Below are 26816 nucleotides of genomic sequence, written 5' to 3' on the forward strand. Positions count from 1 at the left end.
AGGAGGAAATACAGGGTTTGGGTAGGCGAAAAGTACAAACATCCAGGTATAAGATGGGCATGCTCAGTTGCTAAGTTGTGTCCGATTCTTTGTGATGCCATGGACTGCAGCCCACCAGGCTCCTCTGTCCATGGAATTCTCCAGGCAAAAATACTGGAGTGGGTAGCTATCCCCTTCTCCAGGGAAGATTTGTGGTATCCTTTGGTATCTGTGTTCCTACTATAGTGCCTGGCTCACAGATGGGATGGTACTTACTGGATGGTTGGATGGATAAATGGATACAATAGTCCCTTCGGACAATGCACATCAATGTATTAATATTAAAACTCTCAGAAGACCTACACTAAAAGCCTGCTCAACCCTGTTAAATTCATTGACTCCCAAACCAGGATTCATTAACACCCCGTAAATCAATGTTCCACGGAACACACTTGGGGAAATACTCCCCCAAGTTGCCCCTTCTGAGCTTCCCTGCAGCCCAACTGTTAAATAACAGCCCTGCCATTGCGGTTGGCCGGAGTACCTCGGGGGAGGTAAGGGTGCCCTAGCTTTGTGGCTTCCCCCATGCTGGACTCCAGAGCCCCCCCTCTGCTGTCCTGAGCCTGCCGGGTCCTCCCCTCCTCTGCTTCCAGCCGACGTCTGAGCCCACGAGCTGCCTCAGCCTGGAAAGGAGACGCACAGGAGTGATCACGCCAGAACCAGGAAAAAGCCTTCCCCTCAGCATCTAAGTTTCTGAAGGTGGTTGCACACCGGTTCAGTGCTAAGGATGACTGAAGGTGAGGATGGTGTAACCTCAGGTGCTCCAGAGGCAAGAAACACAGGGACGCTGTCTGGTTTCTGCCACAGTTAGTTTCAAACCCAGACGATGAGCTGATGCTGTGGTTTTAAACCACCATCACTTCTGCTACCTGCCACTTCTGTGCGAATCAGAGTAAAACAGACCACACGAGAAGAGAGTGCTATGCAGTGCACTGGGCGTGTACGGGGGGTGGGCACCTGCTGGATCGTGACTGTCACAGCCTCTTCTCCTTGTCGGTCATCCTGGCTGTAGGGGTCCTGTGGTTACCTAAGGGATATAGAGGCCCATTTGGGGAAGTGGATCTCAGAAATGCCACAGACTGTGTCACAGCAGGGAGTCCAGCAATTTCCTAGCTCAGGCCTGGTAAGGAGGGAGAAACTACCCCTTGAAGTTATAAGCAGAAATATTCTAAGCAAATTCGTTCCCAGTGTCTGCCATTTTGCCCCTTGCATCGCTATGGCAACTTGACTATTAAAAGGCTTGTTCTCGCCCAAAGGCTTGTTCCATTGCACCCTAGCATCTCTAGTTACAGATTCTGAGCATCAGCGACGCTGGCTGCTGTAGACGGAAGCAGGACAGAGTCTAAAGGAAGTGGCTGGGAACACGCGAAAGCAGAAAAGCCCCTGTGCGCCGTGTCCCTGCCGGTCAGCATATGGCCTTGAAGCCCTTCCTAGCAGAAATGTGGGATAGAGGAAGGGATGGAGAACCATGTGGCCTCTGAGTTCCCCCCCTTTTTTTTTCGGCTGTGCTGGGTCTTCATTGCTGCGCACAGGCTTTGTCTAGTTGGGGTGTGTGGGGCTCTCCTTGCGGTGGCTTCTCTTGATGCGGAGCGTGGACTCTAGGACATGCAGACTTTAGTAGTTCAGGCTTTAGTCGTTGTGGCTCATGGGCTTAGCTGCTTACGGCATGTGCGATCTTCCTGGATCAGGGATTGAACCTGTGTCCATTGCATTGGCAGGTAGATTCTTTTTTTTTTTTTTTTAATATTTACTTATTTATTCAGCTGCATCGGGTCTCAGTTGCAGCACGTGGGATCTTCGTTGCATTCAGCAGGATCTCTCGTTGTGGCTCATGGACTCCTGTTGTGGCACAACACTTAGCTGCTCCACAGCGTGTGGGATATTTTCTCTTTTTTTTTGGCCACGTCATGGGGCACGTGGAACTTCCCCAACCAGGGATTGAACCCAAGTCTCCTGCATTGGAAGCACAGTGTCTTAACCACTGGACCACCAAGGAAGTCCCAGGTAGATTCTTAACCTCTGGACCACCAGAGAAGTCTGGAGTTTCCTTTCTTTTTGGCTACTTTAAGCTCCTGGGTGATGAACCTTCTCCCACAGCATTTCCCCAGATGGACTATTCATGGCCAATAATCAGTGTGTTGGGAGCACAGGTACCCAACGCTCACATTTGGGAACTGCTGATGTAAACATATTTGATGAGTTTCCTGATGCCTTGTGTCCCGGTAGACCACACACTGTACTTAGCACATGGTGTTTCTCAACTTATCCGGAAACCTTCTCTTGCTACTCCTTGAATGGGGCTCTGCGGAGCACAGGCCTGAGAACTGGGAGTTCAGTCTTGGCTCTGCCACCAGCTCACAGAGTGCCGTGGCACGCACCTCTAGCTTTCTGGCCCTCGGGCTCTTCCTTTTGGAAGATGGGCAGGGTTGTGCCCAAAGGAAGAGGAATGATGGGAACTCGGCTGCCCTGCTGGTATGGCCACCAAGGAGTAAGGCTGGGTGAGATCCAGTGAAGCTGAGCAGGTGTGAGCCTGTGTGTGTGCACCTGTACACGTGTGTCTGGGTGCGTGCAGGCCAGCGGAGTCCTGGGGGAGGAGCCGAGACCCCGTGGACCTGCGTTCGGAAGGAGCTGCTGGGCCAGGGGCACAGTTGACAAAGGAGGTCCCTGAGAGAACTCTCAGCCTCCCATATCCACATGAAGGGTATGCGAGAGTCAGAAATTCCAATTCTTATAAGGTATTTGGAAGGAGAATTTCTTTGGGGGAAAGTTGAGATGATTCCAATCCCCTTTCTCCCAAGAGGGAGGGGTAGGCATGGTTTCTAATGAGAGCTCGGGTGTGTCCCCTGGAGTTTGCAGACTTAGTGGCTGAAAAATCTAAAGGCGACAGGGTAGTACCCAGCAGACGCCGGAGGAAGCCGTGCGGCGAGGGCATAACTACCCATCTATAGGTGTCAGGGTGTCAGGAGCAGGACCATAGTGAGACAGGGTTGGGTCATCTTAGGTCCTGTCCACAGGGCTGTCTGCAGGGCGGTGGACTCCCAGAGAGAGGACAGGAGGTGGGCTTCCCTGCGCTCAGGGCTACGGGAGAGAGCAGCTGCCAACAGAACGCCTTTCCCCAGGTCAAGGGGCTCTCTCCAGGGGTGAGAGGACATGGGCAATGAAGGACTCCCCAAGAACCTCTGAAAGCTCCTGGGAAGGGTCAGCTGAGACACCTGCCCACAGAGTGAGAACCAGCATTGTGGGATAAGAATTTCCTTTCTTGTGGAAGGATATCCCATGTTCTCAGATTGGAAGAACTAAGATTGCTAAAATGGCCGTACTATCAAAAGCCATCTACAGATTTAACGTCAGTTCAGTTCAGTCACTCAGTCGTGTCTGACCTTTTGCGACCCCATGGACTGCCGCATGTCAGGCCACCCTGCCCATCACCAACTCCCAGAGCCTACGCAAACTCACGTCCATCGCATGGGTGATGCCGTCCAACCATCTCATCCTCTGTCGTCCCCTTCTCTCCCCTTCAGTCTTTTCCAGCATCAGGGTCTTTTCCAATGAGTCAGTTCTTCACATCAGGTGGCCAAAGGATTGGAGTTTCAGCTTCAGCCTCAGTCCTTCCAATGAATATTCAGGCTTGATCTCCTTTAGGATTGACTGGTTGAATCTCCTTGCAATCCAAGGGACTCTCAAGGGTCTTCTCCAACACCACAGTTCAAAAGCATCAATTCTTCAGCGCTCAGCTTTCTTTATAGTCCAACTCTCACATCCATACATGACCACTGGAAAAACCATAGCTTTGACTAGATAGACCTTTCACAGATTTAATGTGATTCCTATCAAATCACGCATGTATTTTTCACAGAATTGAACAAATAATCCTAAAATTTACATGGAGCCACAAAGGCCCCATAATTGCCAAAGCAATCTTAAGGCAAAAGAACAAAGCTGTGGCATAACCCTCTCAGACTTCAGACAGTACTAGAAAGCTATGGTAATTGAAACAGGCTTCTCTGGTGGTCCAGTGGTTAGGAATCTGCCTTGCAATGCAGGGGACACCAGCTCAATCCCTGGTCCAGGAAGATCCTGCATGCTGGGGGGTAACTGAGTCTGAGAGCCACAACTACTGAGCCCACCCTCCCTAGAGCCCGTGATCCGCGACAGAGGCTGTGGGGGTGCTGTTGCGGTGAGAAGCCCTTGAACTGCAACCCTTGAACTGCGACTAGAGAGTGGCCCCCTCTCACTGAAACTGGGGAGAGTCCACGCTGAACAGTGAAGACCCAGCACAGTGAAAAAAAAATTTTAAATAGTAAAAAAAATAAATACTGTGGTATGAGCACAAAAACAGACATAAAAGTCAATGGAATGGAATAGAGAGACTAGAAATAAACCCACACACTTATGGTCAATTAATCTTCAACAAAGGAGGCAAGAATATTCAATGGAGGAAAGAGTTTTTTCAGCAGTGAAGTTAAAACACTTCCTTATATCACGCACACAAAATAAGCTCAAAATGGCTTAAGTACTTAAATATAAGACACGATACCATAAAACTCCTAGAAGAGAGCACAGGCAAAACATTCTTTGACATAAATCATCACAATGAAAAAAATAAATAAATCATCACAATGTTTTCTTAGGTCAGTCTACCAAAGTAAAAGAAATAAAAGGAAAATAAACAAATGGGACCTAATCAAACTCGTAAGTTTTTGCACATCAAAGGAAACCATCAACAAAATGAAAAGACAACCTACAGACTGGGAGAAAATATTTGCAAATGATGCAACTGACCAGGGCTTAATTTCCAAGATATACAAACAGTTCATATGACTCAATATTAAAAAAAAAAAAAACACAACACAATCAAAAAATGAGCAGAATGCCTAAATAAACATTTCTCCAAAAAAGACATACAGATGGCCAACAGACATATGAAAAGATGCTCAACATTGCTAATTATTAGAGAAATGCAAATCAAGATTACAATGAGGTATCTTACACTGGTCAGAATGGCCATCATCAAAAAAAAAAAAACAACTATGAACAATAAATGCTGGAGAGGGTGTGGAGAAACGGGAACCCTCACCCCAGTATTCTTGCCTGAAGAATCCCATGGACAGAGGAGCCTGGCGGGCTACAGTCCATGGGGTCACAGGTGTCGGACACGACTGAGCGACTAAACCGCCACCGCCACCTACACTGTTGGTGGGAGTGTAAACTGGCGCAACCACTACGGTGAACAGTATGGATGTCCCTTAGAAACTAAAAATACAGTTACATATGGTTCAGCAATCTCGTTCCTGGACATGTATCTAGAAAAGATGAAAATTCTAACTGGAAAAGACATATGTGCCCCAGTGTTCATGGTGGCACTATTTAATAGCCAAGACTAGACAACAAGACGCAGAAGCAACCTCAGTGTCCATCCGCGGATGAACGGATAAGACGTGTTGTGTACACAACGGAATACTGTGGCGTGTGCATGCTCAGTTGTGTCTGACTCTTTGTGACTCCATGGACTGTAGCCTGCCAGGCTCCTCTGTCCATGGAATTTTCCAGGCAAGAAATACTGGAGTGGGTTGCCATTTCCTTCTCCACGGGATACTCCTGACCCAGGGATGGAACCTGTGTCTCTTTTTTTTTTGAATCTGCACCTCTTGCATCTCCTGCATTGGCAGGAGGATTCTTCACCACTTGCACCACCTGGGAAATCAATGGAACATTACTCAGCCATAGAAGAATGAAGTAATGCCGTTTGCAACAACATAGGCGGGTCTAGGCATCATCATATTAAGTGCAGTAAGTCAGAGAAAGACGTGCATGATATCACTCATTTGTGGAATCTAAGAAAAGGGATACAAATGAACTCAAAACAGAAACAGATTCACCGACATAGAAAATAATCCTATGGTTACCACAAGGGAAGGGGGGTGGGGAAGGGATAAATTAGGAGTCTGGGATTAGCAGATACGAACCACTACATATAAAACAGATAGACAACAAGGTTCTGCTGTACAGCACAGGGAACTATATTCAATATCATGAAATAACTTGTAACGGAACAGAATCTGCACGTGTATATATATATATTATATAATTGAATCATTTTTCTGTATACCTGAAACTAACACAACAGTGTAAATAAACAGTACTTCAAAAAAAAAAAAGAATTTCCTTTCTCTTTCCCCACACTCCTAGCCTAAGGAGGTCGGACAGGAACTGGTGAGCTGGGGAAGACAAAGGTGAGCTCTGCTTTCTGCCACCAAGTGGCGTAGCTCTAGCCGGTGGGATAGGGCTGGGAGGGTTTACACTTAAATCTCTTTTCAAGTTTTTTTTTTTTAAGTTTTGTTGGTTGCCTTTTCAGGGAGAAATGGTGGCTCAGACAGTAAAGTGTCTATCTGCAGTGCGGGAGACCTGGGTTCAATCCCTGGGTTGGGAAGATCCTCTGGAGAAGGAAATGGTTACCTTTTCAGCCTTCATCTTATAAGTGTTATGCACCTACTTTGGTTTGAAGCAGAAATAACCAAATTTGTTGTTAACTTCCCCACAATTTTGTGCTCAGGCAAAATCCATGTCCACGAGCTCACCCCTCCCTTAGGCTTCCCCAGAACACAGTGCCCATCTGATGGAAGGTAGGTAGCAGGAAGTCTATATGCCACCCCACTCTTCCCCATCCCCATGGCCCGGCCCCAGCGTGGTCTGAGCTCAAGTCCCATTTTTATTGAAATATTTAGAAGAGCATGGAGGAGACACATTGAAATAGCTGGGACCCCGGGGTGGGAGGCGGCGGTGGATTGAACCCCTGCCAGGAAGGCTCACCTTGAGCAGGGCTGGTTTCTCAGTCTCCTCATTGGTTCTGGTCCTGCCAGCCAAAGAGAGAAAGATCCAGGCTGGGTGACCCAGGAAGGAGGCATCCTGAGGGAGTCTGGGACAGGGATGGAGGAGGGGACAGCTGAGCATTCCTCCCAAGGGTGGAGGGAGTGGGAGGGGAGGTGGGGCAAAGGGGCTGAGAGACTCAGGGTCAGAGAAGGGTCAGAGAAGGATCAGGAACTAAGCCCATGTGCAGGCTTGAGTCCCTACCCACACTTTCAGGGGAGGGGGCATACAAGGTCGCTGTATGCCCCAGGTATACATATGGCTCTCTCGCACCCCCAGTGCTTGGCATTGAGACCTGGGGCTGGTCTGACACCTGGAGAAATCTGCATATGGACTAGGTATTAGACACTGGTGAGGCGTTGCTATTAAGTCTGTCCTCTGTGATGAGGTCTTGGTGGTTATACAGAGTGTCCTCATCAGAAAAGCAACCTGAAGGATTTCTGGGTGAAATGACATGGTGGCTTGGGCTTACTTTCGTTCATTTATTTTTGGCTGCACTGGGTCTCGGTTGCTGCATGCAGGCTTTCTCTAATCGGGGGCAGCAGAGGCTCCTCTCCAGTTGTGGTGCCCGGGCTCCTCATGGCAGTGGCTTCTCTTGTTGCAGGACATGGTCTCTAGAGTGCGGGCTCAGTAGTTGTGTGGCACAGGCTAAGTTGTCCTGCGGCGTATGGGATCTCCCCCAACCAGGGATCGAACATGTGTTCCCTGCATTGCAAGGAGGACTCTTAATCACTGGAGCACAAGGGAAGCCTCTTGGATTTATTTTTAGTGTACTCCAGTCCCCCCACCCCATCCACAGTCAGGGCTGCTGCTGCTGCTGAGTCGCTTCAGTCGTGTCCGACTCTGTGCAACCCCAGAGACGGCAGCCCACCAGGCTCCCCCGGCCCTGGGACTCTCCAGGCAAGAACCTGGAGTAGGTTGCCATTTCCTTCTCCAATGCATGAAAGTGAAAAGTGAAGGTGAAGTCACTCAGTCGTGTCCTACTCTTAGCAACCCCATGGACTGCAGCCTTCCAGGCTCCTCCGTACATAGGATTTTCCAGGCAAGAGTACTGGAGTGGGGTGCCATTGACAATCAGGGCAGATAGTAGAAATGAGGCTTTCAGGATATCAGTCATTTTTGAAGCTGGGTGAGAGGTTCTCTTTACTTCTGTGTATGTTTGAAATTTTCTATTAAAAAAATTGAAAACTAGTATGAAGACCCATTGGGAAAGACCCTGATCCTGGGACAGATTGTGGGCAAGAGGAGAAGGGGACCAGCAGAGGATGAGATGATTGTTGGATGGCATTGTTGACTCAATGGACATGAGTCTGAGCAAACTCAGGGAGATAGTTAAAGGACAGGAAAGCATGGAGTGCTGCAGATCATGGGGTTGCAAAGAGTCGGACATGACTTAGCAACTGAATAACAATGAAGAGTAGCCTGGATCAGTTTCTGCCTTCCAAGAGGTACAGACTTATCTGCTCACTTTCACCAAAAAGCTGCCTCCCGGATTCTGCACTGGACGGACTCTCTCTGAAGAAGCCAGGGGGTCTCCACCAATTATTTCTTCTGTGTGCTCTTCTGCATCAAAGACCAGATGATGGTGTGTTAGTCAGCCAGTCATGTCCAACTCTTTGCAACTCCATGGACTGTAGCTCGCCAGCCTCCTCAGTCCATGGAATTTTCCAGGCAAGAAAATACTGGAGTGGGTTGCCATTTCCTTCTCCAGGGGATTTTCTCAATCCAGGGACTGAACTCGAGTCTCCTGCATTGCAGGCAGATTCTTCTGTCTGAGCCACCTGGGTAGCCCGTTTCCAAATCACAGGAAAAACGACCAATAGGGCAAACGCACAACCTCTGGAAGCGCAAGTAAAACGTAAAACGGGTGGTGGGGGGAGGCATGAGAAGACTCCTGAGGGGGCTTGCCGGTGAACCACAGACCGCCCCTCCCCCCTGCTGTCAGGGTGCACTCACCCAGTGGGAACCACAGATGCCAGGATCTGCTGAACTTCCCCCCGACCGGCTCCAGCTGGCCCTGGAGGACCCCCACCCCACGCTTTCACCTCTGACCTCGTGCCCTCTCTCCTCCACCTGCCGAAGCTCTCCCAGTGTGTTTGGATCCCCCGCCAGCAGCACTCTGCACACAGATGCTGGAAAGCTGTTTGCTCAACAAGCAAAGAGCCCACAGCGGCTCCAGAGTGAGCACTGAGAGTCAAGCCACCCAGCCGCTGAGCCGTCCGTACTGCTCAGTGCTGATCTGGTTTCTGCCGCACCCAAGCCCTCTGCTGGTTTTTCTCCTTCCTCTCGGATCGCTTGTGTTTTACCCGCCCTCAAAGTCATCCGAGCCCCGAGCCCCGCTGGCTGGGTCAAAGGACCCCCCCACCCCCACTCCTTGCCCTGGTTGCCCAGCATCTGCAGATTCAGCCACATCCAGATTCAGCCATTGCCGGCCTCCCGCAGAGAGCATCACTCAGAGTGCCATCTCCAGTCAGAGCTGCGTTCTGCACCTGCCGGCCGAATGCCTGCCCACACTACACTTGGATGTCTCGGAAGGCTCCTGACTTCACCCCAACTGCCCCAGGGCCCCCCAACATCCTCTTTCAAGCTCGCAGTGCTCCCCATCTTAGTCGACGGCACTAACATCTGCCCAGAGGACAGTCAGGGGCCTGGGCCTCACCCACTGTCCCCACCCCATCCATCACCAGGCCCCCTGCCGATGTCACCCCAGAAACCTCTCTTGACAATCCATTCACCTCCCCCATGTTCACTGCCTGCACCCCAGTCCACGGCACCATCACTTCCCTAAGTTGGAGTCTCCGCCCCTCACCTGTCAGTCTCTGCAGTCGGACTGAGAGCTGATGTGGCCACAGGCCACTGGGAGGAACACATCTGGCTTTGCTCCTGGGGTCTCCTGTTCCAGCAGAATCCTGGGGTCCTAGGCCTTGTCTGCCTGAGAGGTGGTGAGTGGTGGTACATGACTACTGCTCAGTATGTTAATGAATACCTGCAAGGCTAATACTGGGCATTATGTTGGGCATTTTGTTTAAAATGCAGGCAAGTAAGAAGGTGGCAATAATGGTCTAGATACATAACTTTTCCATTACTGAGCTTCGAAAACAGTGGACACATATCGAAATACAAGGAGATCTTAGAACTTTTAAGTCAATAATGGGTTCCTTTCCCTTCTCTGATCTGGTTATTCCTCAATTATTAATTAAAAAATCATTATTTTTGCCAGTATTTACATAACCAAGTTAAATAACAACTGGATATGACAATTAAGCTGAATTCTTTTCATTTTTTATTTTTGGCTGCATTGGGTCTTTGTTGCTGTGAGCGTGCTTTCTCAGTGGAGGGCTACTCTTCATTGAGGAGCTAGGACTCCTCACTGTGGTGGCTTCCCTTGTTGCAGAGCATGGGCTCTCGAGCATGTTGGATCAGCAGTCATGGTGCACAGGCTTAGTCACCCTGAGGCGTGTGGGATCTCCCCAGACCAGGGTTTGAACACGTGCCCCCTGCATGGGCAGGCAGATTCTTAACCACTGGACTGCTAGGGAAAGTCCTAAACTGAATTCTTGGGAGTTATCTAATCTGATGAAAGCTGACACACCACATACAAACTATAGTTTTATTTGCAAGTGACCCAGGTGAGAAAAAAAAAAAATCTGGATATGAAACAGAATATAGTGTGAATCATATCTAATTTTAAATATTTTAATTTATATACTTTCATGATTATAGGTTCAATAAGAAATTCACTTTTCAGATTTTATTTCATTATAGAATATATTTGATAAGGATACATACAAACAGAATCATCTTTAATACATATTGTTTACTGGTGCCCGGCACTTCCGCAGCAGGCTGGAGATGTAATAAAAAATGCTTCCCAATGTTCAGCTTCATCGGCCACTCTAAACAACCGGTGCTGTAGAGTTGACGGTTCAATTCACGTACTCGCCTAGAACAAGTAGAAGTCTTAATGTTCGCCTTTAAGTCTGTTTATTACTCTTCTGTTTTAAAATCTGAGATACATTCCCCAATGTAAACAATCGATTTCAATCTGTCACACAATCGAAATGGATAAGGCCTTCTTGAGAACGTAAGCCACCTATTGCGTTACCCATCGGAGCGCAGTCTTAGCTCATAGTGGAACAGGCCGTCCATGCACAGAAGACAGGAAGAGCAGCTGCCTTCAGAACCTGGTGGAGCCTTCCAGACTTCTCCCGGCCACGGGTGTATGGTACGCTAGAGAGAGACCTTTGTGACTTGGTCTACTTGGTCTTAAAATACAAATATACAATGTCCATAAGCATTAAAATAGTAAAGCCTAGCCTGACATATTTATCATGAATTGCTAAAATCCTATACAATACCATATCATGCCAATTAATATACAGAGGAAGGTGGCCAACTGTCTCCACCACTCACCCGGGCCTGTGAATGGGGGACAGAGGGGATGAGACTGGTGTAGCGTTAAGCGGCTGACTGCATGTGGTTAGGCAGACAGTCCAGGGACTCCGAAAGGCCTGGGTACCCTGCTGCAATAGTTAAGTTAATCTGAGGCAGAATTTGCTTGACACGAGAAGAACCTGACCTCTTTTCTCACCAGCCTCCCAGAGGGACGACTGAACGAAACCTTAGAAAATGTCAACCAAATAAAGTCTTATTTGCATTTCCTGATTCAGTTGTGCAGATCAGTTATCCATTTGCTTCTCTCCATCGATTTATCCTTTTAGGACCAATTAATCAACAGTGATCACGATTCAGTACCTCGTTATCATAAATATTTGACTCAGCAAGCTCGATGGCGAGACACTAAAGCCTATATACAATCTTTGAAAAAGGCATTCTGTGACTGTTTTTGAAGAGTTCATAGAAAAGTTATGAAGGATACGCCAGTCACTTCTCAATGTCACTGTAATGTAAACCGTGGCATCTTTTTTATATTAAATGTTTCATGTATCGTACAATGAAAGAGAGACCTGAACGGCTGACCCGCTGTGACGCTCACCGATCCGCTAAGCTAAGGTAACCGGTAAAGGGCATGGTTTTCCTGAGGTTTGTGAGGACGTTGCAAACAAAGCAGAAATCACAGTGACCGAGCGAGATGCGAGTCTGTGCCCCCCGGCCGTTCTGTGCCCCCCGGTGCTTGCCGGGACTACACAACCCGCCACTGCATGATGCTTGTGTCTTTGCCGCCGGTGGAGATGAGGTGGCTGTCGTCGCAGAGGAAATCGACGTTGGTGACGTGACTGCTGTGCCCACTGTACACGTGGCTGGGAGCCTGGGAGGAAAGACATGGAGGGCAGTGAACGCTAAGCCCGGGAGAAGGGTCAGAAGTGCTGGAGTACCTGCACATCGAGAGGCCTATCTTGTGGGGGGGACGGATGTGGGCAAGGAGAAGTTCAGCCCCAGAGGCTGCTGTGCCAGGCACCCCAAAGGAGCGGGAACTGGTTGCAGGGGTGGGGGGTGGAGGGGAGGGGTCTCCTGGAAGGAGAGGTCAGATCTGGGGAGGACGAAGAGGAGTGGTCCAGGCATTGGCTCAGCTCAGCAGGGTTAGAGCAGAGGGAGCCGTGGTGGAGGGCAGAAGGGTGAGGCCCAGGAAGTGCAGAGAGGGAGGAGCCAGAACCACGCTGCGGACAGGGCTCTCTGCGGAGGGCAGCTGGCTGACGTCGCTGCTGCCTGGTTTGTGCCCGGTGCTGTCACCCGTGATGTCTTTCTATTCAACTACCAGCGGCCCGGTGGGGGGAGTGTGCCCTGTCGGGGGCGATCAGAGAAGGAGACTCTACCCGGAACTGTGAGCAGGGGTATGAAAACAGGTGCACTTTGCCAAAGTCGTCGCCGGTCGACAGGAGTTTTTTCTCGCGGGCCCGAGAGGCGGCGTTGATGTCGGTTCCGTCCGAGCCTTCTGGCCACACTCCTAAAACAAAGACCCCAGACAGAGCACTGGAAACACGAGGGCCACACTGCGTGGGGACTGGCCACTGAATTCCCATGAGAATAAAAATGTCCCGGATTTAGAAACCAGGTCCAAGGAACGCTTTGTCTTGGCTCCCAGCCTCGGTGATCATTTCCCTGCAGGCCACCCCTGGAAATACCCATGGCAAAGCCTGTTCTGCTGAATTAGAGCTGCAGTAATAGTCCTCCTGGGCTTCCACCTCTCTGGGGCCCCTTCTTGATGCTACAGCAGAAAGTGGGACAGAATCCCTGGTTCTGGACGCAGTGCTTTTCCTTTATCCCCAAAGCATCTGATGGGAAGCTGACTAGTCCTTAGCCTGCAGTTTCATAACTTTTCTTTTTTGGGGGCAACTCTTTACATATGAGAGTAACTTCTGAGACTGCCTGTGCCTTTCAGGTGTTCCTTGGTGTCAGCCCTTCATGGCTGCTGCCTGCCTGGTGGCACTGGGCAGGTGGGGTGTGGCCTGGGGTCTCCTGATCATGGCTCCAGAAAACCCTATTCGTCCCAGTAACTTTGGATATGAGAGACTAGCACACACATGGCTTTCTCAATAGGAAGTCTGGAGTAAACCCAGGGCATTCTAACCTTTAACACCAAAAGATGGTGAAACACCAGCTATAAGGGAACTTGTGGAATGCTGACCGACTTACTGACTTATGGTCATACATAAAGAATCTCTAGGTACTGCCTTTTCTTTTTAATTAGACTAAACCGTGGCAATTTGTTTTAGATCATTTATGAATATTTAATTTAAACTCCTAAAACTTTGAAGGAGGTAAAAAAATTAGTTTAAGGGTCAAAAAAACACAATCACTCTAACAAGTGACAAATAAATCGATTGGGTGCCATCTGGTTCACTGGGCTTCCCAGGTGGCGCTGGTGGTAAAGAACCCACCTGCCAATGCAGGAGACATAAGACCCGCAGGCTGGATCCCTGGGTTGGGAAGATCCTCTGGAGAAGGCCATGGCAACCCACTCCAGTACTCTTTTCCTGGAGAATCCCCATGGACAGAGGAGCCTGGCGGACTACAGTCCATGGGGCCACAGAGAGTCAGACATGACTGAGCAGACTGAGCACACACGTACATCTGGCTCATTGATCTCAGAAGTCTGACACAAGCTCGTATACAAGGATTCTACAGAATTCTCTCAGGACCCATCGTGTACAAGAGCAAAGGGTTCTGGTTCTTCTTGCCTGGCCATAGCTGGACAAGCCTGGCCCTTCCCTAGGGCAGCAGGGAGCGTGTCCTGAGTCCCGTGGGGTCCATGCAGCAGCAGAGCAGTTTGAAACCAACCAAGAAAGTGCCTCACTATGGGAAAGTCATTCTAAAAGTAGACACACCTTACGTTGGAACAGAACGAAAGGTGCAGAAACCTTACCGAAGACGTGGAACCCCAGCGTGCAGGTGTACGTGGCCCACTCGATGTCTCTCGTGGTCTCCACGCTCACGACCTGCTTACAGGCAGAAGGAACCCCTGGAAGGGCAGACGCAGGTCTGGTGACATCTGGGCCAAAGCCCCCCTCCTCCCCAGGCAAGGCTGGGCCCCCAGAGCCAGGCCTCATCGGCTACAGAGCCCTCTGGGAGAGGGACACCGTCCGCCTCCCAGTCCCCTGGGGACCGTGCTCACAGCCTAAGCCCCGAGGCCTCGGAGGGGACCCCTCTTTCATTTCTTCCATTTCTGCTCGTCTCCTTCTCTGGGTCTGTTCCCCTGTCTGGCTTCTTTTCTTTGATAACCTCTGGTTCTGAGACCTCCGTATGCTCACTGTCCCCCTGGACACAACTCTGCCCCCTTCTGTCAGGCTCCCCAGACTTCTTCCAACACACACTTGGGCACAGGCGTGCACCTGTGCACACACACACGCACACACACACAATTCTTTCAGCTCCAAGTTATGAAAGCTGACGGAAACTGGTCATAACAAGTACCTGTGACCTCACAGGTGATTTGTGTGTTCCTCAACTAAACTCTCGCTGGAGGAGTTGACCAGTGAGACCATGTCTCATACTATGACCAACTCTCATAGACCATGTCTGAGAAGATTCTAGACTCACAGCCCGTCCCTGGAAACCATCCCCTGCTTCTGCCCTGCATCAGGCAGGGCCACCTGCCCCGCCTAAGGGAGACCCCTTTCCTCCTCTCTCTTAACAGGGGGGTGCCCACCTCCCCACCCACTGGCTCTTGATGTCTGCGCCCTTTTATCTGAGCCGACATGTCCTTGTCTCTGAAACAGGAAGAGCTGGAATGTGCTGTGGGCCACATGACAGCGTGTGGGTGAAGCGCACTGCACTTCTCAGTGCCTGCCAGGGGGGCGGAGACCGGACCCCCCTTGGCCCTGGGGCCCCCGTGCTCAGCACATGGCAGGTGCCTGATGGATGGAGGGGGCACCAGTGCACGGAACGCAGCCTGCACCGCCCATCACCCACGCATGGCCTGGCCCTGCCTGGGCTCTGACTTGGCCAGGAGGAGCGGAGGGCACCGCCCATCACCCACACGTGGCCTGGCCCTGCCTGGGCTCTGACTTGGCCGGGAGGAGCGGAGGGCACCGCCCATCACCCACGCGTGGCCTGGCCCTGCCTGGGCTCTGACTTGGCCGGGAGGGGCGAGGGCACCGCCCATCACCCACGAGTGGCCTGGCCCTGCCTGGGCTCTGACTTGGCTGGGAGGGGCGAGGGCACCGCCCATCACCCGCACGTGGCCTGGCCCTGCCTGGGCTCTGACTTGGCCGGGAGGGGCGAGGGCACTGCCCATCACCCGCACGTGGCCTGGGCCTGCCTGGGCTCTGACTTGGCCAGGAGGGGCGGAGGGAGAAGGAGCAGGGGCCCCGGGGGCTGCTGTCCAGTCAGCAGGGCAGACCTCATGGTGTCAGCTGCGAAGGGTGACACCTTCACAGGGCTCTGGCCTCTCGCTGGCACAGCTCTGACCCCTCTTTCTGCCTCTCCCTGCAGGGCCGGGCCTTCCCCTCTTTGGGGACCAACCCCCAAGTATCTCAGTGCCAAGCAGGGGGTTGTCCAGCCTGTCTCCTCTGCTGAGCAGAGGAGGAATTGAGGCCGAGAAACATGGGCAGGCAGTGGGTTTCTGCAGGAGGCCTCATCTGGAGTCAGAGTGGAGCTCCAGGAGATCTGCGCCCAGGCCTGGGGAGCCACTCACAGTAGAGGATTTCGTAGTCTCCGGAATTTGACACGAGGAACTGTGAGTTGACAGACCAGTCCAGGTGGGTGATGAAACTGGAATGACCCTGGGAGAGGGAAAACTGGGTGAACCTCACTCGCCTCGCAGATTCCCACCCACACTGACCGGACGTGTTGAATGACTGCGGAGACCCACAAGGAGTGGCTCGCGTGCTCACCGAGCACTTGCCGACCCGCGTGTACTTCCTCCCGTTGTCACTGACTCCATATATGTAGATGCAGTTGTCGTGGGAGCCTATGGCTAAGAAATTCCCATCTGCAAAGACACGCAAGGTTACGCTTCATTCGTTAAGAATAACCGTTTTATCAATGGCAAAGGATAATGCTCGCGGCCATCACAGATGTAGAAAAAATAGCCACGAATTATTTCAAAGAGACAATATTGCTTTTGAATGAATCTGATACCCCTAGTGATGGTAATTCAGTCTTAGCCAAGTATTTCCAAGGACTGAAATCGCTTTTTCCGAGAGTGTCCACGGAGCTGAATGTCCTATGGATCACACAGAGAGTACTTCCTGAAGCACAGGCATAAATGATGAGGCTTAGAAACAGCATCCTACCTGGTTCTTTAGTCACTCAGTCGTGTCCGACTCTTTGCGACCCCATGGACTGTAGCCTGCCCGGCTCCTCTGTCTATGAGATTTCTCAGGCACAAACTCTGGAGTGGGTTGCCATTTCCTTCTCCAGGGGATCTTCGTGGACCAGGGATCAAACCTGCATCCCCTGCACTGCAGGCAAATTCTTTATCACTGAGCCACCTGGGAAGCCGCTTATGGCAACCATTTGCCACGAGCATTTCCAGCACACATGTTGTCAGAAAGACTCAGGAACCAACCTGAAGCGGCCAATAATGGATAAATTGTTTCACCTATCATAACCATCATAGATTGAAACATACCAAATACACTTAAGTTCATAATGACACCGAAGCTACCACCACTAACAACAACTGATCATTGTTAAAGTGAACAGAGGACAAACTCATTATCCTGAAACTGGTAAATAAAGTGAAAGAAATCAAGTGTCTATCTTGACTTCCTATGTGAACTCTGCCATATATCTTGGTCATACTAACAAAATAGTATCTTGTTTAGGTAACAAAAACATATTAATATTATGGATGAAGATAAGTCACTCTTCATAGACGTATTATATCTGACAAATGAAGAAAGGCTAAAATAGGAAAACCAATCACCAGCCTCTGTTTAGGGATCAAGTGTTGTGCAGCGATGGCTCTAAAAGCACAGAAAGCGAGACGAGCAGACTCAATGAGTCTCGGGTAGGAGGGAGAGACCGGGATGCACTGAGCTGGAAGAGGGTCTGCATTCCGAATGACTTTACAGGAAATACAGGGACAGAGGGACGTGTGGGGAGGGGGGGACGTGTGAGGACAGGGGGACGAGTGAAGCAACACCACAGAGATGCACTCAGCAACACCCAGGGTGTGGAAATTGCTCCAGGAAAAACGAGCTTCTTCAACACATAAACTGCAAGCGAGGATGGCGTGTGTGTCAAAGAGAGAGACAGAGAGACAGACAGACAGGGAGGGAGGGAGCACGTATGGATTAAAAAGACTTACAAGTACAAAAGGGGCTTCCCTGGTGGCTCAGACGGTAAAGAATCCGCCTGAAATGCAGGAGACCCGGGTTTGATCCCTGAGCTGGGAAGATCCCCTGGAGGAGGGCATGGCAACCCACTCCAGTGTTCTTGCCTGGAGAATCCCATGGACAGAGAAGCTTGGTGGGCTACAGTCCTTGGGGTCGCAAAGAGTCGGACACAACTGAGCAACTAACATGAGTACAAAATGGACATATGATGACTTCCCTGAGGTCCAGTGGTTCGACTCCATGCTTTCACTGCCAAGAACTTGGGTTCATTATCTGGCCAGGGAGCTAAGACCCCCTGAGCTGCTTGGCATAGCCAAAAAAAAAAAAAAAAAAAACCCAGCCAAAATTGACATATGATCAGTATTCTTAGCATTATTCATAACAGCCTGAACACAGAAACAATCCCATATTCCCTGTTAAATGGACAAAGCAAACATGCTCTACCCATAAAACGGGATACTATCTAGGCGCTAAAAGGGAATAAACTACTGACACATATACAGTAGCATGAATAATCTCACAAGTATTATTCTAAGTAAAAGAAGCCAGATGCAACAGGCTACGTGCTGTAGGACTCCACTGATAGGAAATGCCCAGAAAAGACAATTTATAGACAGAGAACAGCAAATCCATGGTTGCCTACAGCTGGGGCTCGGAGTGGAGATGAGTTACTAATGGGCAGGAAAGGAACTTTTGGGGATGATGGAAAGGTTCTAAAACTGGAGGTGGTGATGGCTACACTGCTCTACAGATTTACTAAGAATCACTGATTGTACGTTCATAAATGGTAAACTATTGTATGTAAATTATACTTCAATAAAGCTGTTAAAAAGTTTTCATCTTTTTTAGATTTCTCTCTCCATATATATATAGTTCTCTCTCCACATAAAGATATCAGTTCAGTTCAGTTCAGTCGCTCAGTCGTGTCCAACTCTTTGTGACCCCATGAATCGCAGCACGCCAGGCCTCCCTGTCCATCACCAACTCCCGGAGCTCACTGAGACTCACGTCCATCGAGTCAGTGATGCCATCCAGCCATCTCATCCTCTATCGTCCCTTTCTGCTCCTGCCCCCAATCCCTCCCAGCATCAGGGTCTTTTCCAATGAGTCAACTCTTCGCATGAGGTGGCCAAAGTACTGGAGTTTCAGCTTTAGCATCGTTCCTTCCAAAGAACACCCAGGGCTGATCTCCTTCAGTATGGACTGGTTGGATGTCCTTGCAGTCCAAGGGACTCTCAAGAGTCTTCTCCAATACCACAGTTCAAAAGCATCAATTCTTCGGCTCTCAGCTTTCTTCACAGTCCAACTCTCACATACATACATGACCACTGGAAAAACCATAGCCTTGACTAGACAGACCTTTGTTGGCAAAGTAATGTCTCTACTTTTGAATATGCTATCTAGGTTGGTCATAACTTTCCTTCCAAGGAGTAAGCGTCTTTTAATTTCATGACGGCAGTCACCATCTGCAGTGATTTTAGAGCCCAAAAAATAAAGTCTGACCCTGTTTCCACTGTTTCCCCACCTATTTCCCCTGAAGTGATGGGACCAGATGCCATGATCTTAGTTTTCCGAATGTTGAGCTTTAAGCCAACGTTTTCACTCTCCACTTTTACTTTCATCAAGAGGCTTTTTAGTTCCTCTTCACTTTCAGCAAATTTGGAAAACTCAGCAGCGGCCACAGGACTGGAAAAGGTCAGTTTTCATTCCAATCCCAAAGAAAGGCAATGCCAAAGAATGCTCAAACTACCGTACAATTGCATTCATCTCACGCGCTAGTAAAGTAATGCTCAAAATTCTCCAAGCCAGGCTTCAGCAATATGTGAACCGTGAACTTCCAGATGTTCAAGCTGGTTTTAGAAAAGGCAGAGGAACAAGAGATCAAATTGCCAACATCCTCTGGATCATCGAAAAAGCAAGAAAGTTCCAGAAAAACATCTATTTCTGCTTTATTGACTATGCCAAAGCCTTTGACTGTGTGGATCACAATAAACTGTGGAAAATTCTGAAAGAGATGGGAATACCAGACCACCTGACCTGCCTCTTGAGAAACCTATATGCAGATCAGGAAGCAACAGTTAGAACTGGACATGGAACAATAGACTGGTTCCAAATAGGAAAAGGAGTTTGTCAAGGCTGTATATTGTCACCCTGCTTATTTAACTTCTATGCAGAGTACATCATGAGAAACGCTGGGCTGGAAGCAGCACAAGCTGGAATCAAGATTGCCGGGAGAAATATCAATAACCTCAGATATAAAGATATATAGATATATATATATATTTGACTCCACCATGCGTCTTGTGGGATCTCACTCCTCTGACCAGGCACAGGGAGCACAGGGTCCTGACCATTGTCTCACCAGGGAAGTCCCCAGATCCTTCTATACATTAACAGTAACAGACGAAAGGATAAGACCTCTGGGACCGGGCTTCAAACAACACGGGAGGGCCCAGCGAGTGGAGCTACAGGTGAACAAATGGGTAAACGCTGAAGCTGGGGAACAGGTACACGAACTCACCACGCTCTTCTAATTTTGTCCATGCTTGAAATTTTCCATAATAAACAGTTAAGAAAAAACAAACACCCAAGCAACGTGCTCCAAAAGCACCTGTCAAGAAGGCCTGAGTGGGGACTTCCCTGGCAGTCCAGTGGTTGGCAGTCTGCCTGCCAGTGTGGGGACCTGGGTTCAATCCCTGGTCAGGGAACTAAGATCCCACACACCATGGGGGTAACTAAGCCTGTGCACTCTGGAGCCCGTGTGCCGTAACTAGAGAGAAGTCTATGTGCCTCAGTGAAAGATCCTGATTACCCCAGCTGGACCTGATGCAGCCAAATAAATAAATACTAAAAAAAAAGACACAGGTGCATGAGAAGCTGTTATAATGTTAACACAAGTTCTTCTTGACACACGGAAACAGATAAAACCACACAAGCATAGTGCTCCAAAGGAGGGAGGGGGAGAGCCCCCAGGTGCCACAATTACGTACAGATGTACTGTAAATTTCACTCTGGAGGGGGCCTGTGAATGTCTTTCTTTAGAGACATCTATGCAGGGCTTTGTCTCTGGGAGTTTTACAGTGAACGGTCTGTGTCCTAACCTGGTGAGTAACGCATCACGGAGAGCTGTTCGTTTCCATCTGTGTGGACGGTGACCAAGTCTTTTGTTTCTGTGTCGAACACAAACCACCTGTGTAAACATGAGAAAAAGTACAAATCAGTTGCTTAGTGAGAATGTGAAGTCAGACTATGACAGTCACAGCCAGGCTATTAAAAACGATTAAGAGCTTAAAAATGCTCTGTATGTGCTTAACAAGAACGCTTAGCCCCAGCTTTCATGTAAAGAAAATTGCCTGCATGTGAACATTTCCGAAAGAAAGGAGCAGCTGACTGGCTATCACGGGAAAGAATTTAGCTACTGACATCATGGCAGGGCTCCTCAATGTTTGAGTTTTGTCATTTACATATGAAAGCAGAGAAAACCCTGGGCAGGGAAGATGGACCAGCATCTAACCCCAGGCCTGTGGCCAGAGCAAGTGGCAAGGGGGCCACTGCACGAGCTTACCGAGAGATCTGGCCCGGGCCAGGCAGAAAGGGTCCAGCAAGCTGGGGCCGGGACAACCTCCGGGCTGACGCAAGCAGAGCTGGGTCAGCCTCTGACCTTCTGCGAAGCTGGTGTGCAACCAGCAGGCGAAAGAAACGACCCGGAGGATGGCAGAAGGGTGAGTAGAGGACTGGTCTTCGAATTTAGCTTCTCTGGGCTCAGTTTCCTCAACTGTAAAATGCAGGTAAGGGCCCAGAATAGCTCTGCAGGCTCAGGATCCGATCAGTCAAATTATAACTGGACTTGGAAGTGCTCTGAATCCTCTAATTAGGACACGGTGCTCGGTCAGGGTGTGAAATGGTGTACATTGAACTCTCCTGCCCGTACGTTCTCAGGTGGTGGCAGCAGTGTTTTCAGGGGTGAAAAGGATCAAGGGCACCCTGCTGCTGCCGTTGCAAACTTTGATGCCATCCATTCATCAGCGTGCCCACTGAGCCAGCATCGATATCCACTCGGGGCCCTAATCAGTACCACTCAATGGGTCTGGTTGGCCCCTGACACCTGGATTTGGCTTCTCAGCTTTGCTTCCTTGTGACTGTGTGTTAGTGTTAGTCGCTCAGTTGTGTTCGATTCTGCAACACCATTAACTGTAGCCCTCCAGGCTCCTGTCTGTGGGATTTTCCAGGCAAGAATATGGGAGTGGGTTGCTATTTTCTTCTCCACATTTATCTTTAATGTGCTATTTAACCTGAACACAGGTCAGAATATAAGCAGCAGAGAGACTGTAGGGACTAGCTATGCCTCTGAACACCGTGTTAAGCTTCCCCATTGAGAGCTAAGCCCGGGACCAGGACTAGAGGTGGGGGAAGCATGAACGGAGGGGAGGGATGCGGAGATGCGTGTCCCTCTCTCTTCCACCCACAGGACACTGTCTGTGATTTTGACCGCCTGGCTGGCCTCGTCCCATGCTCTGTCCTGCCACAGAGTCAGCGTGCAGCTGATGACAATAACTGGCTGGTGGCCATTCATCACAGCCTGCTTGAGTCAGAAGCTTCAGCGGTCTCTAAGAGAGGTCAGAGGTGTGTGCGTGTGTGTGCATGTATGTGTGCATGCATGGGTGTGTGGCTTTGCAGAATTCATGAAGAATTCTGTTGGATAGGTGCTCAACTCTCAAGATGTTGCCACCTATGACTTATGAGTGGTTACTCTTTCTTTATACACATGCTATAGTCTAACAACATAATCTAAGTGGTATGCTCTCTTTTGAAACATGTACAATGTACGCTGTACAATATTATGTACAAGTATACAATACAGTGATTCACAATTTGTAAAGCTTCTACCTCATTTATCTTTATTATAAACTATTGACTGTGCTCCCCGTGCCGTATAACACAACCCTGTAGCTGACTTTGTACTGAGCAGTTCCTACTCTTACTCCAAGCCCTCTTTGGCCCTGCCCACTTTCCTGTCCATGAGTGGCACACTTTGGAGAGCAGGGAAGCACTAACAGTATACGAATCAAGCTACAGTAAGTGTAGACAGTATGACAATCAATATAAAGCACAATCAAATCTTATAAAACGGTGACAATAATAACCACCAAAGCTGCCCGCCAGGCAACCCCAGGAGCCGCTTCATAGTCTGTCTCACTTAATCATCAGTGTTTGGCAAGGCACATATATTGCCACCTTTCACAGAGGAAGAAACAAACTCAGAGAGGTCACGCAACTGGCTCAAAGACACACTGCAGCTAGGTGGCAAAGCTGGGACTCAGGCACAGACCTGCCGCCCGGCGTATCGGAGGCCCTTGGCAAGTGAGGGTTAGCTGAGTCAAACACGAAGCTCAGGGACTGGGCAGTTTCTAAAATTTTGCAAGGCAGCAGGAAAAAGCATCATAAAACTCTCAGTGCTTTGACATCAAGGAGCCCCACAACCATCTGTGTGTGGAGGTGGGGCCTCCTCTGGGAGCGGGGACCATGGCCAACTTTAGGTTTTCCCAAGGTCCGAAATGGGAAGGCCCACTGTCTCAGGTTTCACTTCCGAGTTCTGACGTTAATTCCTAGTCGGTCATCAGGTGTTGAGCGAGGCAGCGAAGGGCTACCCTGACCGGTCGCTGGGGAAACACAGACAAGCCTCTTTCCCGTGAACCCTGAAAGCACAGGCTACACCGACACGCACTTACCTCCCAGTCAGTGTTCCGACTGCAACCACAGACCCTGAAGGATGAAAACCAGAAGACTGAGCTGGATCCTAAAATGTTGTAAAGGAAGTGTAAATTGATGGCCAGACACAGCGCGATTACATAAACACACACAAGCACAGCTCTAATCCCTTAGGGCTACGTGGCCCATTAAAAAAAAAAACAACTCTTTTTTTTTCTTCAGAGAGGAAAACACTTCCTTACTTTAATGAAGGTCATGTCTCAAAAATAACACAATTTTGTCTTTTTATAATTTTTCTTTCTGCATCTTGTGCCATGAGGTATCTCAGTTCCCTGACCTGGGATTGAACCCACGTCCCTTGTAGTGGAAGCGTGGAGTCCCACCCACTGGACTACCAGTGAAGTCTCTCTCATTCTATCTTCAAAGTAGAAAGTGAGAGTTGCTCAGTCATGTCCGACTCTTTGCGACCCCATGGACTATATAGTCCATGAAATTCTCCAGGCCACAATACTGGAGTGAGTAGCCATTTCCCTTCTCCAGGGGATCTTCCCAACCCAGGGATTGAACCCAGGTCTCCTGCATTGCAGCTGGATTCTTTACCAGCTAAGCCACCAGGGAAGCCCAAGAACACTGGAGTAGGTAGCCTATCCCTTCTCCAGTGGATCTTCCTGACCCAGGAAGTGAACCAGGGTCTCCTGCAGTGCAGGCGGTTTCTTTACCAACTGAGCTGTGAGGGAAGCCCATTCTATCTTATATCCTTTCATATCTACAGTAACCAGATGACAGATCAACAAAGACATGCTCTTCCTCCAAGTCTTGGAAGTCCCTTTGGTTGACCTCCATGCTGAATGGGAAGCTTTGCCCCATCTGTCTGGAAATATGACCCCCGCACCCAAGGCCATCAGGTCAGGACCGGATGAGCGCCTCCCAGGACACCTGGCCGTCCTAGAGCGATCTCCAGATGAGCGAGGCACATGCCAGACTTAGCGCTGGGGAGACACGCGTGTGTTCATTACTAACAAGGTGGAGCAAGGCTGACGGGAGAGATAGAGCACAACGGAGGGGAGCACTAGGTGACGTCAGACGGGGAGCTGGGCTGCGGCGTCCTGGCTGCAGGCCCTCGACTCGGGCCTTCCGACACAGGAAGAACTGCCCCTGGTGGAGGCGGACGTGGACACGCCAGTATCTGTTTGGATGAGGTCTTAAGGGGACAAGAATACGATCAAGGACATAGAAGCAACACAGTCTGGAGCAGAGTGCTGGAGAAGACTTGAGAGCCCCTTCGACTGCAAGGAGATCAAACCAGTCAATCTTAAAGGAAATTAGTGCTGAATAGTCATTGGAAGGACTGATGCTAAAGCTGAGGCTCCAATCCTTTGGCCACCTGATGGGAAGAGCCGACTCACTGGTAAAGACCCTGATGCTGTGTAAGATTGAGGGCAGGAGGAGAAGGGGGTGATAGAGGATGAGATAGTTGGATGGCATCACCGACTCAATGGACATGCATTTCAGCAAACTCAGGGAGATCCTGAAGGACAGGGAAGCCTAGCAAGGTGCGGTCCATGGGGTCGCAAAGAACTGGACGTGACTTGGCAACTGAACAACAACAGCAAGGGAGAGTCACTGGTTTTTCAAAGCAGGACCTACAGGGGAGGGAACGGGAAATCACACGGATGATGCTAGTAATGTGGGCTGCGTGGCCAGGTCAAGGATCAGATCACCAGGAAAAACACAGTGAGAGGGACTCTTTCCTTTCACTGAAAAGAGTGATGTGATTGAATCTGTGTTTTAGGTGACTCGGTAGGAGTACTTAGGATGAATTGAAATGAAAAGAGATTAATCACAGGAAGACCAAGAAAGCAGTAACCCTGGATGTGGAAATGGAGGCACTGAGATGCCACCGGATAAACTGGGAAAAAAAGAGAGAAAGAGAGACAGGAAGGAGACTGCAGGGACTGATTATATTGTGTGCTAAGTCACTTCAGTCCTGTGCAACTTCTTGTGACCCCAAGGACTACAGCCCACCAGGCTCCTCTGTCTATAGGATTCTCCAGGCAAGAATACCGGAGTGGGTTGCCAATCCCCTCTCCAGGGGATCTTCCTGACCCAGGGATCGAACCCACATCTCTTATATCTCCTGCGCTGGCAGGTGGGGTTCTTTACCACTAGCACCACCGGGGAAGCCGGATTACATTCCTGCGGTGCTTTTCCAAAGTGGGAGCTGTGATGAGCTCGGGGCCTCCAGACAGGAATCACGTGCACTGGAGGCTTTACTGTGCAGCTCATTTGAGGCTCATAACATTCTGAGAGGAAGATACTTGAGTGTGTCTGCCCAGTCACACGGCCAGTGCGCAGAGGAGCTGGGGCTTAAGATCTTCTTGGTGTTCGGTTTAGCACCCGTGCTGTGATGCCAGGCTGGGTGGGTTGACGGTCTGGCGCTGGAGTAGCTGGCAAGGCTTTCAGCCAGGCTGCCGTGTGGACCGAGGCCGCAGGGAAGGTCACTCTCCCAGACCACTGTTGAGGATTCCTGGTTGCCAGCTGTGCACCAACCCCTCTGGTGCCAGAGTCACCTCCCCACGGCCCATCATCCCAGTGCTCAACATCCCCAGGGACCAGTCACCTCCATTCACTTGCAGATTTTCTCCAAAAGTGAAGGGCTGAAGCATGGACCCAGCACACGGAGACGTGCTGGCAACTCCACGGGTGTCGAGAGGACTCGTGGCGGGGTCTGCAGAGGGGCTGCCCCTCACCCAGGCTGTTATGTGTCATGAACGGTGCAAGAAACACGGGAGGTGCTTTGAATCACTACAGATGCAGCAGAAGACCTTGGCGTCAGGTGTGAACCGAGTGGGGTGTAAACACTGATCTTGCCAAGCCATCTGACTTCTCGAAGCTCCAACCTCCTAATCACTAAAATCAAGGTTAAAAACTTCACCTTGCAAGGCTGCTGTCAGGATGAGCAGTAACACATGTGCAATGCTCAGTATGCAAACAGTGCTCAATAAACGCCGACACCGCAGTGTGGCACGTAGGGAGAGGATCCTTCAGCACTCTGATGTATGATCGGAGTTCCTTTTGCAAACTCAGAGACGTGCTGACTTTAAATTTGACCTGTACCATCAAACTCAAAGTGCAGAGATAAACTGGATGCTGTTAGAATAGCTAATCCATTCCCATCAAAAAGGTGTTCTGTAAATAGAATACAGGCTCCTAACAAGGGCTCCTCAGCTTTTCAGCCGGAAGAGACTGCACTCAGGAGACCCAACAACCAATCAGAAAGGCGTACGAGCTGTCTGAAAAAGCACTGGTAAACTTCAGAAATACATGAATGAGACCCCTTGGGGTGGTGGTTAAAGCAATGCAATTTGAAGGCGATAAATTAAGTGACACTTTCTTTGGGACGAATTTATATCACCACCAATCTCATGCAAAAAATAAATAAATAAACCGATGTGTTGC

At 49.7% G+C, this 26816-nt stretch overlaps 1 protein-coding gene and 1 long non-coding RNA gene across 10 annotated transcripts in view; both read right to left on the reverse strand.

Annotated features, from left to right (window-relative positions):
- Positions 1 to 7385: 7385 nt before the first annotated feature.
- LOC147349013 (uncharacterized) lies at positions 7386 to 8615 on the reverse strand. The gene is made up of 2 exons (XR_015150193.1): positions 8375 to 8615; positions 7386 to 7611 (listed from the first exon to the last, which is right to left on the reverse strand). It is a non-coding gene; the product is annotated as an uncharacterized LOC147349013 (long non-coding RNA).
- A 1973-nt stretch (positions 8616 to 10588) lies between these two features.
- Positions 10589 to 26816, reverse strand: part of EML1 (EMAP like 1) — a 204356-nt gene continuing 188128 nt past the window's right edge. For all 9 annotated transcript variants that reach the window (XM_086362994.1, XM_086362992.1, XM_086362991.1 and 6 more), the window contains 7 exons: positions 23378 to 23445; positions 20750 to 20838; positions 16200 to 16297; positions 16001 to 16088; positions 14231 to 14326; positions 12681 to 12811; positions 10589 to 12175 (listed from right to left, as the gene is read on the reverse strand). In XM_086362994.1, the coding sequence (XP_086219120.1) occupies positions 12050 to 12175; positions 12681 to 12811; positions 14231 to 14326; positions 16001 to 16088; positions 16200 to 16297; positions 20750 to 20838; positions 23378 to 23445 (696 nt within the window). In that variant the 3' untranslated portion in view covers positions 10589 to 12049. The remainder of the gene's footprint in view (positions 12176 to 12680; positions 12812 to 14230; positions 14327 to 16000; positions 16089 to 16199; positions 16298 to 20749; positions 20839 to 23377; positions 23446 to 26816) is intronic.

This window comes from Bos grunniens, chromosome 21 (assembly GCF_055505025.1).
Source record: "Bos grunniens cultivar Pamir isolate PY7600 chromosome 21, Bosgru_T2T1.0, whole genome shotgun sequence".
Lineage (NCBI taxonomy): Eukaryota > Metazoa > Chordata > Mammalia > Artiodactyla > Bovidae > Bos > Bos grunniens.